The sequence below is a fragment of the Akebia trifoliata genome, chromosome 6, assembly GCF_017979445.1.
Source record: "Akebia trifoliata isolate Shusen 1 chromosome 6, ASM1797944v1, whole genome shotgun sequence".
Taxonomy (NCBI): domain Eukaryota; kingdom Viridiplantae; phylum Streptophyta; class Magnoliopsida; order Ranunculales; family Lardizabalaceae; genus Akebia; species Akebia trifoliata.
The window spans coordinates 7,455,086-7,480,195 of NC_141380.1; the positions used below are offsets into that span (position 1 = coordinate 7,455,086).

The 25,110-nt window shown below is 35.4% G+C and overlaps 2 protein-coding genes across 7 annotated transcripts; one reads left to right on the top strand and one right to left on the bottom strand.

Annotated features, from left to right (window-relative positions):
• On the top strand, window positions 1-24,464 carry LOC147400001 (Galactose oxidase/kelch repeat superfamily protein). Of its 6 annotated transcripts, XR_015179160.1 has the most exons (18): window positions 2-160; window positions 278-375; window positions 1,408-1,546; window positions 2,459-2,487; window positions 3,581-3,677; window positions 3,768-3,823; window positions 3,930-4,037; window positions 5,182-5,238; window positions 6,024-6,115; window positions 8,467-8,551; window positions 12,695-12,847; window positions 13,205-13,305; window positions 19,038-19,214; window positions 19,293-19,396; window positions 19,664-19,754; window positions 21,234-21,350; window positions 22,215-22,291; window positions 24,170-24,464. XR_015179160.1 is itself a non-coding variant. In XM_086445589.1 (16 exons), exons 1-16 carry the CDS (start codon window positions 99-101, stop codon window positions 21,291-21,293), a joined length of 1,509 nt encoding a protein of 502 aa, XP_086301715.1. In that variant the 5' UTR covers window positions 2-98; the 3' UTR covers window positions 21,294-21,476. The 6 variants fall into 6 exon arrangements, 1 of the variants encoding a protein (XP_086301715.1); XR_015179159.1 differs by lacking the exon at window positions 22,215-22,291 and having other exon boundaries at window positions 24,170-24,459; XR_015179162.1 differs by lacking the exons at window positions 22,215-22,291; window positions 24,170-24,464 and adding an exon at window positions 20,653-21,090 and having other exon boundaries at window positions 21,234-21,476.
• Window positions 22,643-24,200, bottom strand: LOC147400002 (uncharacterized). Its single transcript, XM_086445590.1, has 4 exons — window positions 23,819-24,200; window positions 23,303-23,413; window positions 23,040-23,120; window positions 22,643-22,935 (listed from the first exon to the last, which is right to left on the bottom strand). Exons 1-4 carry the CDS (start codon window positions 24,068-24,070, stop codon window positions 22,861-22,863), a joined length of 519 nt encoding a protein of 172 aa, XP_086301716.1. The 5' UTR covers window positions 24,071-24,200; the 3' UTR covers window positions 22,643-22,860.
• Window positions 24,465-25,110: the final 646 nt, after the last annotated feature.

Sequence of the window (25,110 nt, forward strand, 5' to 3'; positions counted from 1 at the left end):
AACCAAGCTTCCGGGAATCCGAGTTGAGTTTTTGAGTTTTAAAATGATGATTTTTAGTTTTTGGGATCTCAGCTCAGTTGAGAGCCTGTGAGAGAGAGATGCATTACTGGGTTCGAGCCGATTCCACCGATTTCGGTGGCACTCTTCCCCAACCTCGAAGGCAAGTCTTCTTCTTCTCTCCCACTCTGTTTGATTCTTCCCTTTTTTTTTTGTAAATTTAAAATATTTTCCCGAATTTCCCAAATGTTCCTCAATCGATCCTTCTTTTGATTCTCAGTGGCCACACTGCAGTTAATGTTGGGAACTCCAAAGTTGTAATCTTCGGTGGCCTCCGCGATAAAAAATTCCTCAGCGATCTCACCGTTTTTGATACAGGTAAATTTTAAATTCTTTTAGAAAAACTTTCCAAGTCGAATTCTACTCAATTAATGGTTCCTCGTTCTTTCATTTTTCTGGCAATCGGGTTTTCTGGGTACTTTATTTATTAATTAAGTTCGTTTTAGCTCATTGTTGCACTTTGATCTACTCGAATCGATCCTTGCTCTTATAATTTTAATTTTAAATTCTAAAATATCTCGAACCACCCCCCTTGCGTGAATTTGATTGACCAGTTTGGTTTTCTGGAATTTTTTTTAAAGTTTTTGTTGAAGGTCTTCTTGTGAGCTTGCAATTAGAGTGTTTAAGATGATGTGATCAGAGACCGATTAGAATGAGTAGATAAATGTTGTAGCTTTTTGAGAGAAGAAAAACCCATATCGGAAATATTTATCTTGAAATGTAAAACAAGTTATATATAGTAATTCTAGCAACTTTGGATATAGTTATAGATTTTGAAATGGTGTTAGATAATTATGAATGCTGGGCTTCGCAAGGAATTGTTTGGTTGTGTAGGTGTACCTTTTTTTACTTCTTCTAATGGTTAAATTGGTGCAACTGGAGGTCCCTCAATGATTTGGTAATTTTGTAAATATCAGATAATTAGGTCTCCATATGAAAATAATGCATTTTGATAAGTTAATACTCATTACAATCATGGAAACACGTAATGCATGTAAAAAAAGAGGGTTATTACATCTGATGTTGTAGTAGAAGCCGTAGTATGGGGAACTCAGGATAGGCCATTCTACTATCGCTGTCATTTTAGGGTGTAGGCAGAGGTTCCCTTAAAGATGATAACAAGTTGGGGTATCTCTGTTGGCAGATATCATGCATGACAACAAATTGTTTGGAAAGAAAAGATTTTTTTGGTGAAAAGTCTTTGCCCATGTGTTTGACATGTGTGTATGAGATAATGTCTAACCTGCAAACTTTTAGAACAGTGAGTTTCCTTGTCACTTGGATGCTAACACTAATTGGATGCTTCACATAGGGGGTTCTAAATTGGTTTGAATTTGTTGGATGTTTCAGAGAATAATTTATGGTTTCATCCAGAGTTCACTGGTAATGGGCCTGATGGGCAAGTTGGTCCGAGCCCACGAGCCTTTCATGTAGCTGTTTCCATTGACTGTCATATGTTTATATTTGGTGGGCGTTTTGGTGGCAAAAGGTATGTGCATGGGTTTATGCTTGAGCACGCGTGTGTGTGTTACACAATTTTTTGTGTATTTGACTTACATGAACATGAATCTAGGGCTGTTTTTTTATTGTGAGGATCAGGATAATCTTCTATTTGTGAAGATCCACGCTAAAACCAGTCCATTATGAAACTTAAACCTAAGAAAAAAATAGAGTTAAAATTAGTTGTGCAAGGGACACCTAGAATGTTTTAATATGTAATCCACCTTTGCAAGGGTTCAAATCCTAAATTGTTTGATCATTGTCACCAAATAATAGTCCTGGGCTCATCTCCATATGGGCTCCACAAATCCCTATACAAAATCATGTAACAATATCCTTTTATATTATAAAGTAATATTGGGATATTTCAACCTTGCTTTTGTGGGCATTTGGCTTGCATTGCTTGTCCCAAGCCTGGATTAGGGAGAAGGATTGCAACAGGTTGATACTCAGCATAAAAGGATGTCAAAACGATAACATGGATCTGAACCCGTTGCAAAATAGGATTCATCTTGTCAGCCCCTGTAATTGGGATGAAGTGTATCCGATTGAGATATTTGGACACACCTTACCTTAATACACCTATTTGGGGCTAGATGGAGACTAGTTAAAGTTGATTTCAGCAGGATAATTTCCTAATTTCACCAAAGTGAGCTTATTATGATATTTATGGTCCCATTAAAAATGGATTACAAGTTAAAAAAGAGAAGAAAACTGGACTGACTCATCTTCAGGTGGCCCCTACTTGTTTCAAATCAATAGCATCTAGACATTATCCCAAATATTGGGTTGGTACTCACATGTATCAAGGGCTGTTCCATAATTGCCCATCTTTTATAGCTCGTATGAAATTTTTTAGACCTATACTCAATGAAATTGACGGATGAAACCGTCTTTTCAGGTTTGGCGACTTTTGGATGCTCGATACTGGTAAGCTTCTTTTTATACTTCATGGTTAAGAAGATTCATGGTGTTGCTAGTTATCATTGAGGTTGGTTATGCATGGCATCAATCTGAACTCAATTGGTGATGCATTTTGTGGATAGATCATTGCCTCAATATTATATTGATCAAACAAAGGTAAACATCTGACCTACTTGAAAAAAATGCATGGTGGTGAAAAAAGGTCCATACCTTAGTATCATCACTCGATTGGCTTCTTTGAATGGAGTCTGAGCACTTTAGACTAGGTCTCAAGTGATGGTATTGTCACTCTGCAATAGCTAAACCTACTGTAGACATATTAAAAAAAAGTCCATGCATCAGTGGATTAGAAAATTTGATCTGGGCAATATTTTGCATGCCCAACTTAATGGATGATGAGCTAATGTTTGAATGTGGTTTGGATCCTAGTTGATGATTTCAATTACTGCTAAAATTCAGGATAGGAAAGTTCAGGTATAGTTCACATTTTTCATTAAGAAATTTGGAAAATACAAAACAAAAGGGTAAAAGAATTTTTGTTCGTGAATTTTTTTAATATTATGTAACATGATTTTTCCAATAACCCAAGAATTATTTGTGAATTATTTGGGTAGGTCAAAAAATTAGTGAATAATTCTGAATCTGTGAACTCACTACTTTCAATTCTTCGAGTTGGACAATTGTATTATATGTTTCTAATAAAAGTAAAAAAAAAAATGTATGGAAACACACTTTAATTTTAATTTTTTGTGTGCATATAATCCATCAATAAGTCATGGACTCATAGGGTCTGGATGCTTTGCATGACCATGCTCTATGTTGCTTGACACCTCCATATATTTTATCAATATCTTAACCATGTTGGTTTATACAATTAATTATTACTCTTTGACTTTTTTTTCCCTCTCGTGTGTTTAACTTTCTTGAACTTATAGGTCTCTTGTTTAATTATGTTTTCTGTTGGTTTCCCACTAAAGATCCCATCACAAAAATTACCCAAATGTCCCCTCTTATGAAAAGAACAGCCAAAACACCATTTCAAGTTTCACTTCCCTTTCTGTTTCTCCTTTGGGATAAGTTACACTTCGAATTGTTTCAGATATCTGGCAATGGTCAGAATTAACTAGTTATGGAGATTTACCTTCACCCCGAGATTTTGCTTCTGCTTCAGCTATTGGGAATCGGAAAATTGTTATGTGAGTATTGGTCTAAGGTGTCTTGATCCATCACTTGATATTGGATGTCTTTCTGTCTTTAAATCTAAACCAGAAATTTTTTGAATGTAGGTATGGTGGTTGGGATGGTAAAAAGTGGTTGTCGGATGTGTATGTCTTGGACACAAGTAATTACTGTTTCTCCTATTTTATTTTTTCATTCTTAGGGGAGGATATCCAAAAATTTAAGAAATGGGTTTAGTCAATTCATTGTTTTATGTGTTTTTCAATCAGTATCACTTGAGTGGATGGAATTATTGGTTACTGGTTCAATGCCACCACCTAGATGTGGGCACACAGCGACCATGGTTGAGAAACGTTTGCTTGTCTTCGGTGGCAGAGGTGAGCTTCAATAGTGCCTTCAATCCTTTTATTGTTTTGGCATAATAAGGATCTAATTAAAGATCAACTATCCTTGATTCTTTGATCATTCATGCTAATTCATTGTTTGACAATCCCTTAGCACATGCTCTCTTTCTATATTGTTCATCAAGTTTCAAAATTTTATTTCATCTTGGAATGTCAAACATTCTTGTATTTTAACATTTCGAGACGAAAGATACATGGAATATTTGTTTTTGGATGTCTCAGCTAAAAAAATCTCAATGAACCAAAGAAAATCTGACTTTCCTGCATCTTTCCTCTAGATTCTTGAAAAGAAAAAAAGAAAGTAAAAAAAAAAAAGTTAAAGATGAAAAGAAGAGTTAGTCATTTAAATGTGACTTTTTATGCATTTCTTTCCAAATTCTCTGTTACATAGCACTTTTTCCCGCTAATTTTTGCTACATAGCATCAACAAAAGAAAAACCAATTATGTTTATCATAGTCAGTCAGTGGACTATTAGTTAACAAATTTTGGTTGTTCACCTTCTCAAATGTTAAAATAAGGAAAAAATTCACTTTCTTATACATGAAAAAAGAAGCAACAAATAAACACGTGAGGCATCGGTTAGATCTATAATGAGAACCGTAGATATAATTAGAGTCAGAAATTTATAAGCCTTTTGTAACCAACAGATACCTTTTTTTTTTATAAGTATAACCACAGATACTTAATGCGGCATTCATGTCATAATTCTTATAAGTCTTATCAATTCACCTCTCATTGAGCTTGAAGAGATGCAAGCGAATCTGTCACTGATATTAGGGCAACTCCTGCATCATTTTTCTTCTTCTTTTGTTTCCCAAAATGCTACATATAACATTTGGTTGTTTATGCCGGGAATCATGAATGGCTTTGTACTCTTCTATTTGGATAGGCAAGTAGGTAAGGTGTTACTCTTATTTCTAGTATACACTAAATTGTTGGGATAGGACAAATGATGATGGAAGTTTTTTATTTTATAAATGTTAGAGCACTCAAAAATTCAGCACACCCCAATTTATCTTGATCACTAGCTTTTCGTAGATACTTGTTTGTAAAGTGCTTTTGCATTTGGTTACACTGTCTTTAGCTGACACACATTTGTTTTGTCAACTTTGATAGGAGGTGGTGGGCCAATCATGGGTGATTTATGGGCTTTGAAGGGCCTTATTGAAGAAGGTAACAGTTAATATCTCCTAGTCTGTTTTGTTTTGGTAATTATAACATATCATTAGAAAGAAAAAGTAGCATGGAACAAACACTCTGTCGGCCAGATGACCTTCTTAGGGAGACAAAGGAAACAAGGGTACTACAAAGACCAGATAAAATATAAGTTGAATTTTCCTTGAACTACAACAAATGCTCTGTAGACCAAGACGTCGTCCATACAACGTATTTCATTTGTTTAGGCTGAGAATTTTTTTTCTTTTGAATTCTCCAATTCATGATAAGTATCCAATATTGAAAGGATGTCTTTAGATAAACTGATTTATAATTAAATTTCATAGAAATGTTTTTTTGATAAATAAAAGATCTTTATTAATAATAAGGGAGGTTGAGATGACCAAACCAAAAGATAGAAACAAATGGAGACAAACCTTAGAAAAATATATTATAATAATTGAAAACCAATTTTTTGAATAAATTAAATATTTCTTTGGTAAAAAGTGCTGGCACGTGCCTAACACGTGCCCAACATGAAAAATTCTTGGAAATGGAGTCCTTGCATAGGTTTGTCATGTTTATTCATCCTCTTCCCTTCTTGCTTGGCTAATTTTCTAGTTTAATATATGCTTGACCATCCATCTTTTATTAGACGATCTATATGGCTACATGCCAATATATCTCTTAATTTGTTAAGGATAGTATCACCATGCTTCCTTATGTAATATTTGAGACTTTAAAAAAAAAAATATTATTTATTGATTCAATTGGGATTACACTGTCTTTGTTGTGGAAGGAAGAGAATGAAACACCAGGGTGGACCCAGCTAAAGCTTCCTGGTCAGCAGCCTTCTCCTCGATGTGGCCATACAATGACTTCCGGAGGACATAATGTAAAAAAATCTTGAGAAGCTTTTCTACAACTTTGACCATTTCCTTACTTGCCTTTGATCGTTTTATGTAAATTGTGTTAAGTGCCAGTCTTCTATCTTGATTTTTCTTTAAAAAGAATGAAGTATGATATTCCTCAGAGCATAATTAATATATTAATATCCTTTTTATTATTTTGTTTCAAAACTGAAAAAGTAGTTTAGCTGACCCCAAATCTTTGGGATAAGGCTTCTACAATTATGATGCCCAAATAGGGAAATTGATACGAGCACTGGTGTGGTAAATGGGGATATGAGTCTTCGTTCCCTAATTACTTGGACCTGGACATATTTTGCTATTGTGCTTTAGTTTTTAGATTTGATTAAGCTAAGTAACATTTTATAGTATTTACATCATATGAAATGTAATGGAACTTCTAACATTACAAAGATTTTATAGTTATATTTTTTCCTATAATGAATGAGAGAACCATTGGGAGTTTGAGAAGATTACAAATATTGACAGTAGGAAATGAGAATTTGTTATGATAAAAGAATCAATGCAATAGCGGTATCAGTATCCATTTCACATCATGTTGATGTAGGTATGATGGGCATGTTGAATTATTCAAAATGATGGGTTTTATGTTTTTCTAAACATTATTTCAATATAAAACATTCAAATACAGCTGTGACTTATCAGACAGGGATCCAATACCCTTATAGTATTTAATTTCGACATACTTCCACGATATATAAGCAATATTTCCATTTCCACAAGGCCCGACGCAGGATTTAACCAGAAGTTTCTTTTAATATATATCACAATTCATTTCGTGAAATATTTCGGTGAATAGTGAATTTTGACCGAAACAATCAAATTCAGGTATAAAAATGAAGATTTTGATCGAAATATTTCAAGCAACAGTAATCTTCGAGCAAATATTCTTTGTTGGAAATTTATTCTAAAAATATTGATAAAATTTATAAAAATAACAGAACTTATAAACCAATTGTAAAGAGAACTTGTAAATTACATATAATAATAGATGCTACGAAAAAATTGCATATAATATTCAATTATTGGTATAAATGAATAAGAATAATGCAGTATCTATATCATCTTATTTTGATGAATTCCAAGCATACGCACATATATGAACATACTAACTAGTTAGATATATTAATAATTTATTACACATTTAAAAAGTAAAAAAATAGTACTGCGTGAATGCTATACTTAGTGGCTTGTTCATTAGACAAGCTTTTTACGTATTAAGGTGTATGTAGTTATTGAGACATTTGAAAAAACAGACTATCTGACTCTTTTGCCCCACTGTTGTACCAGTTAAATATTATTCTCATTTCTCATTTCTACGATGAATATGTAGTTATTGAGACATTATTATTTTCATTTCTATGATGAATATTGTTGTACTTCACTCTCGGGTCCCAAATAATTGTCTGTACATGCGGTGGAATGTTGTTCATTTTCATTTTCATACTTTACGTTGTTAATTGTATTCTCTGTGTGAGGTGTCCTATTGAAGAAAGGGTCCTCCTTTTCTTTGTTCATGGGTGTGGCAGGTTTTCTCAACCTCCTATCCCTTTTCTCAATAAAATCTTCAGTTATCAATAATTATTGTATTTGTATGGCATGATTGTGTTTTAATGTCTATTTTATCATTTCCCACTGTTTTAATAAAAGAATTAGACCTTTCCATCATTTTATTGAAAATTGTATTAATTTTTACATTGACCAAAATATTTTCATTTTCAGGCTGATCAAAATCAAAATTTAATACCTAGTCGTTTCCCATTTCATCTTTATTTTATTTTATGGGTAAGCTGGACTTGAACCCAAGACCTCAAGGTTGCTTTGCAATATGTCAAACCAACCGAGCCATGGGTCTAAGCCCTACCCATTTCATCTTGTGTTAGCATTGCCAAGTAGGTACTAGGTAAAATAGGAATCTATAGACTCCCCCTCTCCCCCCCTCCCAACAATCCTCATAAAATTTATTATTTGTTGATTGATAAAATGGCGATGAGAATATGATATTATAATAATTAGATCAGGTGTGACTTGATACAAGTCCACTAATGTAAGGGGACAAGTAGTTTTTAAGGGGTTGTGTCCTACTTATTGTGGAACTAATTAGCTGCAAAATTAATGTGAAAGAGACTTAAATATAGAACTATGAGATAATATGAAGCTGGAATTTCATGCAAATATGTTTTAACCCTAGTTATTAGAAAATTTGTAAAATGCTTTTCTTGAAGTATTTTTCTATATTATTCATCTCTCTTTGTTACAGGTATTTTAGTGAAACATTGTGGTGACTGGGGCTTTCACATTTTTAACGTTTTTACAGCTCTTGTTATTTGGAGGGCATGGAACTGGTGGTTGGCTGAGTCGATATGACATCTATCACAATGACTGCATCATTTTGGACAGAGGTGAGTTAACTAAGAGATATTTACAAAGTCACACGACATCTTCACTCAACAAAGATGGACATGATACCTAGGGCTGTCAAGGGGCCAGGTTTTGGCCCTGTCCAGCCCTGCGTATACCTTCTTGTGTCACTCAGAGAAACCAAAGCCTACACCTTATACTTTGCACTGTTTACTAGGCTGAATGTTGGTTGATGTTTCTTATGGGAGGTATACTGTCAATAGTATTCAATGGGAAATCTAGGTAAGTTTCAGGCCGGCCATAAGGAATCTACCAACAACTAGTGATATGCAGTGCACATACTGGGATTGGGACCAATGATTTGGTGGATCCAGCCAAGAGATTGTTCAAGTTATTTTTTTGTATTAGGTTGGCCCACATCTTTACTTAAGTGTAAGTGAGTCCCACATGCTTTTGTAATATAAATAAAGAAGAGGAGGGGCTGAACTAATTAAAGCCCAACTCTCTCTCTCCTCTCCTTCTTCTCTTTTGGATTGATTTTTGGTCTCTAATTTGGTATCAGAGTATCTCTGTTCTTAAATTAATCCATTTCTCTTTGTCTACCTATTTTTCTTCCAGGTTCTTCAAACCCTAATGCCTTGGTAGAAAACACGATTTAGGAGTCTTCGTTTGTAGTTTTTCACTCCTAAATCTGCTAGGGTGTAGTTTCTGATTTGTTTATGATTTGTCGATGATTGTTAAGCCCATGTTACAATTTTGAAGTCCCAAAATCCAGTTTTTAGAACAAATTTGTGAATAGTATTCCGTGAACAATACTTGTGTATGGTATCGTGTGAACAGTACCGTGAATAGTTTTTTGTGCAAAAAAAAAAAAAGTGGGAGGGGGGTTAATCCCTAGTTGTGTTACAAATGAAATCCTAGATGTGTATCTAGGGCCTTGTTGGTGGTTGTGAGTTGTTGTGGTTGTTTTTCTCGAGGGCTTCGTGATCAGTTTTGGGAGCTTTACAAACATACTTTCTATGTTTGGTGGTGCTTAGGTCTTTTTTTACTGTTTTTTATTTTAAATTGTTCACTATCATGTTAAAATATTAGGGTTAAGGAGAGGAGGAAATTAGAGAAGAGAATGAGTTGGTCCTGCAGTCAAGGTAGTCAACTTCAAAGAATCTCTCTCCAATTGTGTAGTAAGATTGGAAGATGTAACTCTAGATGTAGTCTAAGTAGGATCATTGGAACTCTGAGGAGGTTTCTCTTAAGCCTGATTAGCCTAAACAGGTTTACCCCATTTATCTTAACAAAACTGCTCAGTGTAGCCACAATAGGTACACCTCAAATCACCACCATGTCCAACTCCACGACCATCATGGCCTCCTTTACCATGGCCACCACAACCTCCTTTATCACGACAAAAATTAGATGAACCTCTAGAAACCAATGTCGATGACTCTTTAGAAGTTGTAGAAGAGACACTCCCAAGAGAAGCATGCTGAAGACGAGAGAAGGCATTAACACAGTTGGTAAAGACTCACTAAAAAAAATCTGACCCTTCAAAGAAGCACACTTTGGATTCAAGTTAGAGAGAAACAATGCAACTTGCAATTCTTTTCGCTATCTTTTCTGAGTCTCAAGATCTGTAGTCAAGGGCTAATATTGTTATAATAGTCACTCAAGGATTTGTTTCCTTTGTTTAATAGTGAACATGGTCTCAAATAGATCATATACCCTAGAAAAGTTCTTTTCTTTAGAGTACATCTCATGTATGGCTAGCCAGATTTGTTTTGTTGTATTAAAATACATCACATTGGAGGAAATAAAGGCCTCCATAGTATTCCATAGCTATGTCATAACTAGCGATTTATCACTTTGCCAATCTTCATACCATTTGTCATCCCAAGGAGGTGGATCTTCAATCAAAAATTGTGATTTCTTCGTAACATAAAGGAATACTCACACAGAGTGTGACCATGGGAGATAATTGGTGTTGTTGAGCTTGACAAAGGTGATCTGAGCACCAACACCATTAGAAATCCCAAATTTGCCATCCAAAGAGGAATAAACTAAAAGCTCGCACAAAGATGAAAAAAATCTAAAAAAAATAGAGTATCCCTAGGGATATTCTATAAAATGCGGTTAGGGTTGAAAGGCCAATGAAACAACGATCGGAATAAAATCGCGAAACTCAAAAAAAACTTAAGATCCAGGAAAATTTTCAAACCGTTGATCAAAGAAGCTGAAGAAGTCTAGGTTTTTTTTGTGTACAGAAAGCACTGTTCACGCGACACTTTATTGTTCACACGACACTATTGACAGATTTATTCTGAAAACTGAATTTTGGGTTTTTAAAATTGTCCACCAATTCCTCAATCATTTAGAAACACCTTAAACAAACACAAATTAAGTCCTAGGTAAACATCTAGGTGCAAACAAACAAACCTCAAACACTTAATCCCATTTTGGAATCAAGGCCTTAGGGTTTAGATGTACCGGATTGAAGAAGGGAGAAAAGGATTAAGAAAAAGGAAAACAAAGAAGAGAAATCATGCAGATCTAATAGTTATGTATTTATGCGTGCTATTGAATGCATAATAAATAAAAATAGGCTTACTTTTGAGATGGTAAGGGTCGATCCATGGAAATTGGGGGGACAATTAATCAACTAAAGAAAATCAAGATAAACAAGGTTTAAACTATTTGTAGAAAGATGTGTAACTAGTAACTAAATTTAAAAAAAAAAAAAAAAAAGCAAAGTAGAGAAATCTAGGAAAACTGATTCCATCAAGAGACAAGGATTCAATTAAAATTTAATCCCCTAATTTCAAATTCTTTTATTTTACTCAAATCTAGATCAAGCAAATGACCTTGATTCAGAAGATATAGCAAAAAGATCGAAGGGTTAATGTAAGGAGATTTAAACCAATGATGAGGGATCACACCGAGTATGGGGGATAATGAGAGATACACTAAAAATAATTAAGAATCAAGGTTAATGTAGTGAAACCTATTAAACATTATATAACTTAAAACAAATAACTAAATCAGAGATTGAACTTGCTCGTCTTCCTCAACCTCCCTAGAGGGAGGGAGTTAATCAAATATCATTGCAAGATAATAAAGAGTGATTGAAGAATTTCCCTTTCATTGATCTTCCCAACTCTTGGTACGCCCACTCAATCCTTCTCTAATTACAAAAAGTTAAAGAAAAGAAATTAAAACCCTAGCAATGAGAAAGGTAGAAGAAAGAGATACAACTTTGTTATCCTTTGAGTTAGTTTTTCAACGCATTCGGCATTGTCTTAATCCGATAAGTGAGTCCAACATTAAAAGCGAAATGCCATGATGTGGTAGACTATGAGTCAAAGAAAATTTGCTTTTGTCAATCTTTAAATTTTGTGGATCTGGATCCATCGGATCTCTTGGATCGTGTTTTAATTATGACTCGTGTTACACCGCTACTTCCACTATTCTTCCATTCACCTTGAAGCTCTGACAAAAATGAGTACACGTCATTAGATTTGTCGAAAAATATTTATTTTATCTATAATAAGCATGATGATGTATGCAAAGTGAGAAAATGATGACAATGCATGATATTATGTTAAAGTTGAGAGTTGTCAGTAGATTGGACTAAAAACAGCTTCGATGCATCTAGCGGTGTAAACTTCTCTTGACAGCCTGCACAAGGGCATTTGCTCGTGGGATTGTTTGTTGCACCTTGCTTAGGAAGGCACCCCATCTTGACCCCTTCACCTTCTGGCTTGCAAACCTTATCCTCATGATGTCTCCCCACTTGATAGTCTTCCTTTGCTTCCATGCAAAGATGGACTAGATTGGGCTCCCCTTCAAACATTGTCGAAGATATGGTGTTGTTGAGGAAATGGCACCATTTAGCTTATGGTTGACTCCAGACATGATTGAATCTTTTGATCAAGAGCTCAGGATAACAATTGGAGCCCCCACAAAGTTCTACAAAGTACAAACCAGGAACACCTGAGTTCTTCACAAGTTTGTGTTAAACTCACAACATATTCTTCATTATCTTTTCAACTAATAGTTCTAAATTCAATGCATAAAATTGATAGAGTTAGACTTTAAAGGTTAATTACTTAGGTTTGTACATTTTAATCTTGTATTGTAAATTTTTGTTTCATAGTTCTTTTACAATGGTTTTTTTTTTTTTTGGTATTCAGCCTCTCCACAGTGGAAGCGTTTACCCACCAGTAATGAACCCCCTCCAGCTCGTGCTTACCACTCTATGACTTGTATTGGCTCACGTTATCTTTTATTTGGTGGATTTGATGGGAAAACGACGTTTGTTGAGCCATGGTGGTTGGTTCCTGAAGGTAATCATTTTTTTTGTTACACATAACAACCCAACTTATCTGAAGTTGATGTTCCGTGGCCTTTTTTCTCTTGATAGATTTGTTAGGAAGAATCTATCATATATCTTCTATATTCCCACACAGATATACAAATGCTTAGATAAATGCACAAATATACATCCATGTTTACCATACGGCTTGGTGAAAGAATCTCAACAACAATTGATACTTGCACGCTTCAATCTTAAGGGATAAACTTTTCTGCCTCATTTAAATTTTCCAGCGAAACTACATTCTAACTTCCCAAAACATTTGACCTTACAAATCTAGAAGTTAAATCTTTCTAATTGCTTGTCACTCATATTGCTTGATTTGCAGGTGACCCAATTGCAAAGCGATTGCCTACATCTCCTCCAAGCAACTTTTCAGAAAACAAGGATGCATCAATGTCTAGTGATTCCATCCAATCTAAACTCATGGTAATAATGCTAATGCTTGTAAAAGATTGCCAATTTAAAGCCTATGCCAATAAATTTAGGGATTTCTTCATCTATTCACCTTAAACTTGATTTCTTAATAAATTTTTCTAAAGCAAAATTAGGTCCTTTCCTTGTAGACCATAAATATGGTCTATCAAAAACATACAAATCTTGAAAGGGGAAAAAAGATCTATCAATGGTATGGTCATGTGTGTGATGCACATGTATGGGTGGGACCCACCATTTGATGGGGTCTACCTATGGGATGTTGTATTTGGTTATTGGAAATAATCTAGTTATTTTAGCTCTAGTTGTTATTTAGATATAATTTTTATTTAGCTCTTATTTATTTATGGTTTGTAAGGGCACTTTTGTCTTTTTTACTTTTTTACTTATATAAATTCCTACCAAACTCTCACAAAGAGATTTGACAATTATCTTTCTACAATTCTTCTTGGTATCAGAATCTAGAGGACCCATCAACCTCCTTTGGGTTCCCTTCTCTGGTTGTTGGGATCTTGAAGTCTCTTCTCTCCCTTTTTTCTTTTCTTCTTCCTCCCTCCATCAACAACCCTAGATTTTTTAGACCTAATAACTTAGCAGGAACTTCGTTTGAAGGTCTCCCTTTCAGGGGCTTTTTTTCTCATCTTTCCTCAATGGCATGTTGCGATAGGGATTCTATCAAAATTTTCACATGCTGCGATTTTTTTATACGCTATGCTTCTACCCTATTATAGGGTTTCTATGTTTCAGTATATTGAGTTGAGATTTTTTTACCCACGTTAGGGTTTCTACTTGTGAATAGCCTATAGGAGTGCTACATGTTACTTGCAATAAGTTTCTGTGGGCTGGGGTTACTTGCGACAGTAGCATATTTGTTCTTTGAGAGTTACGATAGGTCTGTGGAACATTGTGAAGGGTTGTGACAGCAGCATATTTATTCTTTGATAGTTACAAAAGGTCTGTGGGACCTTGTGAAGGGTTGCGACAGCAGAATATCTACTGTTTGAGAGTTACAAAAGGTCTATTGGACCTTGTGAAGATCTACAACATCTTGTGAGGTCTCGCGACATCTTTGATTACCTGCGACAACAGAATATATGTTGTTTGAGAGTTACGAAAGGTCTATTGGACCTTTTGACGATCTGCGATTGCAATATAACTGTTGTGGATTGCTTGCAATTGCAGTATAACTGTTGTGAACTGTTGTGGACTGCTTACAACATCTTTGATTACTTGCGACAGTAGAATATCTATTGTTTGAGATTTATGAAAGGACTATTGGATCTTCTGACGATCTACGATTGCAGTATAACTGTTGTGGATTGCTTGCGATTGCAGTATAACTGCTGTGAAGTGCTTGCGATAGGTCTGTGGGACCTTGAAAAGGGTTGCAACAGCAGTAGGGCTGCTTGTGAGGGCTTGCAACAAACTTGTTGATCTGCGACAGTAGTAGAATTGCTGTAGATTTCTGTTTCGATTGCTTAGAGACCTGTGACAGTGCTGCTACCCATTTTACCTGTGATTTCTTCCACCTTGGATTGATACCATGTGAGATTTCCCTTCGATCCAAAGTTTTATTGTTTATAGTGCGCTATGACAACAAATCACGAGATCAAGGATTCCAACAAAACTCTTGGGGTAAATTCCTCAGTCCAGCATATAACTAATGCCCTACTCTTGATTTGTCCTTATACTCCTGAGCAGAATAGGGTGGCGGAACGTAAGAATTGCCATCTCATGAACGTTGTTCGATGTCTTCTCCAAGGAATACATGTTCCCAAGGCATATTGGAATATGACAGTCTTCAATGCGGCTTATCTTATTAACTGCGTCCCTAGTCGTATCTTAAAGGAACAAGTGCCTCTTCATGTCCTTCAACCTGATAGTATACTTTTTCCCATTACACCTCGGATATTTGGGTGCACGTGTTTTGTTCAAGACAGGACACCCAATCGTACCAAATTGGATGACAAATCCATTCGATGCATTTTCTTTGATTACTCATCTATGTCCAAAGGGTATCGGTGTTATGATTCAATTTCTCACCATGTCATACATTCTCTTGATGTTACTTTCTTTGAAAATGTTTCATACTTTCATGCCACATTTACTTTATAAGACTCTTACTTTGCAGGATTCATCCCTTATAGTGCTGCCATCTCCCATTTTTCTTCCATCTTCGCCAACGCGTAAGGTTTACTCTCGTCGCCCTCGTTCCCCTACACCCTTGCCAACCTCCTCCTTGGATTCAGGTATCACATCTCCTACGTCCACACATATTCTTGTTCCTATCCCTTCTATTTCTGATTCTCACGTATCTATTGCCTTTCGTAAAAGTAAGTGAGATGTGTTACTAATCATCTTATTGCTCAGTTTGTTTCCTATCAGGGTCTCTCTTTCTCTTATCAAGCCTACCTTGTAGTCACTAATTCTATTCGAGTCCCTCGATCTGTATCAGAAGTTTTGAAGGACCCTCAGTGGACTAAAGCTATGACTGCTGAGATGGATGCTTTGTAGAAAAATAATACCTGGGAGCTTGTCACTCTCTCATCTAGGAAATGGACTGTTGGTTGTAAATGGGTATTCACAATGAAATACCTTACCGATGGTACTGTTGATCGGTATAAGGCACGCTTAGTTGCTAAGGGGTTTATATAGACTCTAGGGAAAGATTTTGGTGACACGTTTGCTCTGTCGCCAAACTCTCCATTGTTCGACTTCTTGTCTTTCTAGCTGCGTGTAACTCTTTGCCACTTCACCAAATTGATGTGAAGAACGCCTTTCTGAATGGTGATTTAATTGAGGTTATTTATATGGAACCTCCTCCAGGATTTCGTCTTCAGGGGGAGTATTCTAAGAAGGTATGTTGTCTTCTTAAATCTCTATATGGCCTGAAGCAATCCCTGCGAGTTTGGTTTCAATGGTTTTCTGAGGCTATTTTATCATGAAATTTTCTAGATGTCACTTAGATCATACTTGCTTTGTTCGTCGAGGAGTGGATGGTCGTTGCACAATTATTTTGGTCTATGTGGATGACATTATTGTAACTTGGGATGATGCACAGTGGATTAACAAAGTTAATGTGCTATTAGGTCATGTTTTTTAGGTTAAGGATTTGGGTCCACTCAAGTACTTTTTAGGGATAGAAATGGTTCGTTCTCGTCGTGGTATTTTGCTCTCTCATCGTAAATGCACATTGCATCTTCTTCAAGACACTGGGATGTTTGGTTGTCATCTTGCTTCCTCACCTATGGATCAAAATCATCATCTTAATGCTGACTTTGGTGATCTTTTATCAGATCCGTCGTTTTATCAGAGATTTGTAGGTCGTTTGATTTATCTAACTAATACTAGACTGGACTTGTCCTTTGCGGTTAGTGTGGTCAATTAATTCATGCATACTCTACGTACTTCTCACCTTGATGCCGTTTATCGTATCCTTCGCTACTTGAAGTCGCATCCTGGTCTTGGACTTTTCTACTCTTCCACTGCTTAGTCGCATTTATCTTGTTTTATAGATGCTGATTATGTTGGTTATCTCACAGATAGGAGATCTATCTCTGGTTTCTGTACTTTTTATGTTGACAACCTTATCTCATAGAAAAGTAAGAAACAAAATGTGGTTTCTTGCTCTTTTGCTGAAGTTGAGTATCGTACTATGGCTCTTGGCACATGTAAGCTAACTTGGCTTCGTTCTTTTCTAGCAGAGTTGAGATTTCCTATCTTAGGTTCATCTGCTTCGTTCTGTGACAACAAGTCCACTATTATGCTAGCTTCTGACTTAGTCCTTCATGAAAGAACTAAGTATATTGAGGTTGATATTCATTTTCTCAAGGAGAAAATTCGATTTGGTGATCTTCAAACAATCTTCGTATCTTCTTTGGATCAGCTTGCCGACATGCTTATGAAGTCCGTTGGTCCGTTTATCACTAATTCTCATCTTGTCAAGCTGGGTTTAGTTGATATATTTGCACTAGTTTGAGGGGGAGTATTGGAAATAATCTAGTTATTTTATCTCTAATTGTTATTTAGATATAATTTTTATTTAACTCTTATTTATTTCTGGTTTGTAAGGGCACTTTTGTCTTTTTACTTTTTTTATTAATATGAATTCCTACCAAGCTCTCACAAAGAGACTTGACAATTATCTTTCTACAATTCTTCTTTGGCAAGTTGTGGTACCAAGATACTTTGGCATGCCTAGTGTACCCATATCGACACAATATGATACTAATATGGTATAGGACATTGCATGGTTGCTTCTTGATTAGGATTTAGTCATTCTAAACTCTACTGTAGGTTATCTTTTATATTCCTGACAATTTCTTCCTATATATATATATACACAAAAAGTCTAATTAATATGAAGTCTTAGTGTAAAATGCTTAATTATACTAAAAGTGTTATTAAATTTAGAATAATATAAATACTAAAAGAACTGATACATAGGCAATGCTTGGTACACTACAAATCATTGGCATTTGCAAATGATTTGCACCGCAAATAGTTTGCGATGAATGATTTACTATTGCTTGGCAACCATTGGGAAATCTTTTGTGAATCCTTTTTCGTGATTTTTTGATCTTTGTAATAAAAGAATTCATTGTGATTTTGCAAATGATTTGCGGTACTTTTTATTCTGCAAATTATTTACTGAAATTTCTTAAGAATTTTGGTGATCCATGCAAATCATCTGCACTGTGTAACCATGCACTGGTAAAATTAATTTCAGAAAATTATTTGCATTTGCGAATGATTTGCAGCATACCAAGCAGGGCCTTAAATTAAGAAGGTACAAATTAAAGAAAGTATCACTATTTATTTATTTATTTTTGCTAGGCAAGCAAGGGGTTTTAGTAGTTAATGGAGGTGAAGGTGGGTTCAAGTGTTCCAACGGGATTTGAACCTAGGTCATGGGAGCTACTCTCCTCAAGCCTTCACCAACTTAGCTAAGTGGCACCTTCAATGAATATCACTATATTATAAGGCAAGATGATGTAGTGTAATTAGTGGTCATCAGCCAACTAGAGGGGGAGTCAATGCATAACCCTAGAGCTCTACTTTTGAGTCCAAAATTTTTAGAAAAAGTAGAATCAAGACAAAGTATATGCAATGCAACTTTAGCAATAACACGCATAAAGATGAGCCAAGAACATCCCAAAGTGATTTTTTTGTTATTTTGGTGATCATATCCATAAATGTGGGGGAATGGAGGATGTTTCCATTATAAGTAGACCCAGATGGTTGAAGTGGAGGTGTGTTTCTGGACTGCTATGTGACCAACACATCCTAATCAAATTAGAAGGAAATTTCATAAGTAAGACCAACTAACATTTGTGGAGCTGAATGTTGGGCAATTAAGAAACATGTTCAAGAAATGAATTCATTGTGATTAACCAAGGGAAAGTCCATTGAGATGGTTTGTTCATGTAAAAAACCCCAGTTAGAAGGAAAGGGGAAGTTGAAAGTTTTAAAGTAGCTAGAAAATTGCCAAAAAGGGACATGAATTGAGGTAGTGAGAGTGAATATGAATACGCTTGAGTTAATCAAAGACATGGCTTTAGAATTTTTTTTATAGAGGATCAGGATTCAGGTTGGCCTTTGTTGATCCTTCAAATTCACCTCTCTTGAATAAAACAAACAAGAGATTAACAAGGAATTCAAACTTTTCATATTCGTTCAAGGAAAAAAATGTGAAACATGTCAATCATCTTTCACTTCTTTTGCAGGAAAGCCAAAAGGAAGACTCTCCAATTGCAGAATTACAGAAAAGATTAGAAATTTCAGTCTCACCTTTATCTGCGCTTGATGTCGTAGATGAATTGGATGACAAAGAATTTATGGAACTATCATCGAGGTTTACCAGAGAAAGAGTACCCAGTGATGAACAGGAAACTGGCAGTCAGGTAATTGATTTAATTTAATCATATCTTGGCTAGAGTTTATCTCTGCAATGTTCTTCATGATGGAATGCTATTCTGCAGGCAATTCGGGACCATTGGATGAAGTCTACATCAAGATCAATACCGCTTAGGGAGCTAGGTCCCTTACTTCGAGACTACAAACGTCTGATCATCCGTCACCAATTGTAAGCTTGAAACTGGTTTCGATTGCAAGAAATAAGTTCAAAACAGATCGTCCAGTTTTATTTCCTCAAGTTCTTTCAAAATCATATAAGACAACAGCTTCTTACTTCCAAAACTATATGTTTCTTTCGAGTTGTCTCAAGTAGTCCACAACCTTCGTGATGTTTGCTCAAGCACTTAGCATCAATCAACAGTCCAAATCTATTCGCTAAATGATTATTTCCTTCAATCCTCTGACTGTTGTGTTTGTGGTTTCAATGATAATACAGAGGAAATGTCGGATCTGATTCACTCTCTACAAAATCTGGGCCTTCTGGACAACAGATTTATCGTTTTTATCATATTAAAACTGCTTCTCAGGTATGTATCTATAAATGTATGTGGAAACTCTTTGCTTTGCTACCTATATGGTGTTTTATGGTGCTCATTTCAATATTATATTTGTGTGCCTACCTTGTTATGTTGTGTTGCATCCAAAAAATAGAAACTACTTGGGCTTAGACCATGGCTTTGTTGGTTTGACACATTGCAAAGCAACTTTGAGGTTGTGGGTTCAAGTCCAGCTTTCCCATAAATAAGAAATAAAAAAATAGAAACTACACTTCTTCCATATGCAAAACTTGGTGTGTTTGTTGTTTTTTTGGGCTAGCTGGCAGGAGAGGGGTACTCCTATTTTCTGCTAAATGAATTAATTAATCATTAATATGTATCTCGAAGAGGCTCATGAACCGCACATCCACCCATAACATATCATCAGGATGACCCATCTGGTTCCAAGTATGATGCGCCATTGCAAACCTATGTACGTGTCATACCCGTCTTTCGATGGCAAAATAATGATCTTTGCAGATGTTGTATTATTTTTTTGTGTCAAAAGACAGCAACCCATGTTAAATGTGATTTCTTGTAAGTAAGAAGAGTAAGAGAAGGAAAGGGAGGGAGATCCTTTGTGAGGAAATTGAGAATAGAGAGAAGCGTGTGAATTTGCTGGGAGAGAAAAAAGAAGATAGAAATATTGAGTAAGAGAGAACATGCTGTAAACATCATCAAACGTTTGGATATTGGGTTGACAGCCCAATTGTGGCCTCCTTGGATGGAGTTGCCCAAGCAGATTCCAGCAGCAAACCGCTTAGATCGGCATTTTCCTTTCCCTTCGTATTTAATTTCCTCTTTCGTAGTTCTTTTATGTACCAATTGCACCATATTAACTGATTGTATGTATTTGTTGTTGCATGACCATGGGACTGCTAACCTCAAGCTAATTTGATATCTAAGCCTCGGATTTTGCACTCCCACAGGGAGACTGATGGTTGACAAGGCCTTTATGGAAGTAAAGCCTAACCTTGAAGGATCATTAAGGATCTTTAAAACCTCAGAGCCCAGGCAATGCCCAAAGAATCTTACTATGTGTTAAATGGATATTTCCCTTTTTTTAGAGAGATTCTATTGTCACACCAACTTTTGCTAATGCCACCCCAATTCATATGTAAATCACTAAAGAACTAGCACACATCGTGGGGTGGCGTTAGCAACAGTTGGCGTGGCAATAGCAGCTCTTTTTTTATTTATTATTTAATTTATTTTCATACTTTTCTTTTATGCACAAATTGCTCCATATTAACTGATTGTACGTATTTGTGGTTGCATGATTGTGGGAGTGCTAACCTCGAACTAATCTGATGGCTAAATGGATAATGTACTCACAATTCACTGTTCTCTTTTCTTGTTTAATTTTTGTATCTCGTTGTTAATGATTCTTCCACTGTTGGAACTTTATACGAATTTTATATGGCCTTTTTCCTTTATTTCTCCTTTTTATTCTGTGGTTGATGTTTTCAGTTGCGAATGGATGATATCCCGAAGCTTCTCACCGAATACAAACAGCTTCTATCAAATTGAAGAATGGCTTACAAGCACTCCATATACAAAGAAGTTATCTAGCAAAACTGTCAAGAGGTCTTGTGTTAGTTATTTTGCCCTATATTGGATAACTAATATTCTATATTTTCCCATGTACACTGGTTTAATACTCCCTTTTTTGAATTCAAATAAAAAATTGAATTAAACTTCTTTGGGACAGAATTGATTGTCTTTATCGAAAATTATCACCTGAACGCTAAAATCATTAAAGAGCTACTTAGGGGTAAAAGATGAGCAATTAATCTTGGCCAAACATGTAGCATCTTGAGATGTATATATACCAATAAAATACGCCATAAATTTTGTGCCCAAGGTTAGATGGTATATATCCCAAGGTGGGATAGCACAAATCTCAAAGTTGGAAGACAATATCTTGAGGTAGGCTGGCATGAATACTTGGGTATATCCCAAGGTGGGATAGCACAAATCTCAAAGTTGGAAGACAATATCTTGAGGTTGGCTGGCATGTATACTTGGGTAAGCGTTGGCATACCGAGGCCAAACAACAGACGACCATATTATTGAAGCCCAACAGGTATAACTGATATATATTAAAAAAATTCAATTAGTGGGAAGTTGAAAATCTGGACCTCCTTTCCTAGCATCCCTTTGTTGTGGCTACAGGTGACTATTGATCTTCATTACTTCATCATCAAACCCCTGAGTGAGGTCTGAAATAGACCCAAGAAGTCATAGTTCTGAAGAAATGCTATTGATACAATTAAAATAGCAGATTGGCTACCTCTGTAAAGCCCAGAGATGTAGTCATCAGTTTACGGTGATGAACCTTGTCATTGAATTCAGTGTTACCCACCTTTTTTTAGCTATTATCTCAATTTCTTCTAGACCTATGTATTTTCTTTACTCATGCTTATGTTTGCAATGTGTACTTTTTATCAGGAGATTTGTGATTCTTGGGGTGGGGATCCCGAGGAATCGACATGTACACAAAATTTACCTACAAAATAATATACTAGGTGATTTGTTGTTGGTTTAGCTGACGCCTTAATCATAAAATTGCAGAATGGTTGTTGATCCTCATAGATCCAACCAGTTTTCATTAAAAGATTCATCCCAAGTTTTAACCCATGTATTTGATTTAGTGAGCATATAAATATTATTTGTTGTTCTTCATTTTACTCATATGTATATTCTCCAGGAATCAGGATTGTCAAACTAATGTGATTTAAGTGTTCAACAAATGAACCGTACGCACCATTGAACCAATAATTATGTCATTAAATTGGATAGCTGAGATCAGATTAGTGGACTTCAATTAGGCAGTCTGGATTTGCACATGTACAACTAGGATAGTGAGAAGGTTAAAATAGTAGAACATGCTCATTTGAAGAAAAAAAAATCCTGTTTAGGGGCATTTCCTTCCTAAATCAACATAATCCTCCATCAAAAGCTAATGAAATACACAAACAGAAGCATACAATATACCAAATCCAAGAAACCCATTTAAAAAAGTAAAAAAAAAAATAAAAACAAGTCGTCTTAGATACAGCACACAATTCTAATCCTTTCGAAACAGTAGCACATATCAATGTAGGGAATCGATATTCTTGCTCAGCTCCTCCAGCTTTTTCATCCTGAGTCTTTCACTTTCACCGACAAGCTGCTCAGAGAATCATACAAGATAATAAAAAAAATATCAGAAATGTAAAATGGGTCACTTTTGAATTTAAATGATTTTGTATTCTTGACAATACAAAGATTCACCTCCATTAATTTGGTAATTAGCTGAGCTTTCTCCTTGTTCTTTTCATTGAAAGCCTCAAGGGCTTCTTTGTATTCTTTCTCCTGTGACATTTCAAAATCCCATTCTTATGTTGTTAATTTATTGAATTTCTTTTTGTGACCATTTGATTAAAAATACTATTATGACAAAGACGCAAACTACATGAAGTGAGATCAAGTCTTTAAAATAAAACTTTACTTCGAAGGAAATAGGACTAATAAAGGAAAATAATTATGTGACATACCTTCTTCTGACAGCTCTGTCCAAGTGGCTTTAGATCACGGTTAACTGTATCAATCTTCTTGCGTACAACTGCAACTTCCTTTCTCATTGGATCTGCCATTGCTTCAAGCTCCTTTTATAATTTTATTTTATTTGGAGCAACAAAATTAAAATATTTCATGATCAGCGAATATTATAATTTGAAACCATATTGATGCAGGACGATGGACAAATAAAACATGAAAATAAGTCCAAAATAAAAACCTAAAAAAAACTCAATTCTTCAAACCTTGAGGTCTCCAGTACTGCGGTAACACAATTTAAACCAGGAAAAGAAAAAAATTTACTAGATCTAGTCAAATTCTTTAAAATTAATTAAATTTTATAAAAAAAAAAAAAAAAATAGAATTTTGATTAGATTTGGTCATGTTTCATTTATAGATCATGTGGCTTTGGTTTTGTTGTAAGACTTCATCCGCATATTATTTTTTCATAAATTCGCTAATAATTAGAATCAGGGGGTGTTGTTTTGACTTACTTCGCGGATCTCTGCCAAGCGTCTCGTTTCTTCTTCGACGCGACCCAATTGAGCTTGAACCTTCTCCCTCACCTCCAACTTCTTCCTCTCGATCTCTTCTTCCTTTGCTCGGAATGTTGTGAGAGCCGATTTTGACATTTCCTCATCCTTGTCGTCCATTGTTTGACTTCCGTTGCTACTGAAACTGATCGAATTCTTGACTCGCTGAATCTGAGATTGTTGCTGCTCTAATGTTTGCTTCTGTGTTTGCATCTTTTCTTGCTCAAAACCCTTCTTTTCTTTGGATTTCTTCCCTCTTTTGCTTTTCTGTTTTTTGCTTTAGAATGATGATTCTCTTTTTTCCTATTACAGGTGCTTATAAACAAGGCTTGCTTTAAAGCTCTCAGGCCTGGAGGCTTTCTTTATGTCAAAATTTACAAAAGCATTCGGTGAAATGACTAAAATGCCCCCCCAACTTTATAATAAAGATAAGGAATTTTTCACCTTTTTCTGCATGACAATTTATCTGAAAACCTCAATTTTTCCTCTTCACCATTAACTAGATGCCTGATTGATATTGATAAATATCTTTCCTTCACAATAAAGTTATAATTTGTAGCTTAAAGAGGATACAGATATAGATTTTCTGCTATTAGTTTTACTTTTTCACTTTATTTTTATATGAAAACTTGGTGTGGTGTCTACATGAGGGGGCTTGCTTTTGGTAAGATTGTTATTTTCTTAAGTTGGTAATTTGCAGGTTAACAACTAACTACTGCAGATCAACCCACATAACTAATGGAAACACCTTACAGAGATATAATATTGAAAGTGGCTATTTCTGGAAAATCCCTAGACATTAATTAGTTCATACTTTCAGTTTTTAATTGCAAATTTTTCCAAGCTTTGGGTAATTGTCGTGACTCTGACGTAATTGACCCAAGACCAAAAATATGACACGTGGCATCACACCACATTGGATTTGAGCATTTTCAACTTGGGCCAGATTAATTGGTGGAAAAGGGGATGGTTTCAAACCCATGATGAGGCAGACTAGAAAAATGCCTTTGGTTTTGATATTTCATGTTTGAAATTTTTATTAGGCATATTTTAAAGGTAATATATTTTGTTGAAAGGTCCCAAGGAGTATTTATAAATCTTTTTTGTTTTTTTCTTTTCTACCTTGAAGAAGGGTGCTTAGGGTAGAAGTCTTAATTTTGTGGAGTAGACAGTAAGACCCCTCACCAACACACCTATACAGACACACAGACAGAGAGGGTAATGAGAGTCTTAGGGGCCAAGACACAGTAGTA

Excerpts from the sequence above, each read along its gene's own strand:
- LOC147400001 (XM_086445589.1), top strand. The coding sequence starts at position 99 with ATGCATTACTGGGTTCGAGCCGATTCCACCGATTTCGGTGGCACTCTT. Across the intron at positions 161-277 it reads ACTCTTCCCCAACCTCGAAG|TGGCCACACTGCAGTTAATG; the intron begins GCAAGTCTTCTT and ends TTTGATTCTCAG. Across the intron at positions 12,848-13,204 it reads ATGGTGGTTGGTTCCTGAAG|GTGACCCAATTGCAAAGCGA; the intron begins GTAATCATTTTT and ends CTTGATTTGCAG.
- LOC147400002 (XM_086445590.1), bottom strand. The coding sequence starts at position 24,070 with ATGCAAACACAGAAGCAAACATTAGAGCAGCAACAATCTCAGATTCAG. Across the intron at positions 23,414-23,818 it reads GCTTGGCAGAGATCCGCGAA|GAGCTTGAAGCAATGGCAGA; the intron begins GTAAGTCAAAAC and ends AAATTATAAAAG. Across the intron at positions 23,121-23,302 it reads GACAGAGCTGTCAGAAGAAG|GAGAAAGAATACAAAGAAGC; the intron begins GTATGTCACATA and ends GAAATGTCACAG.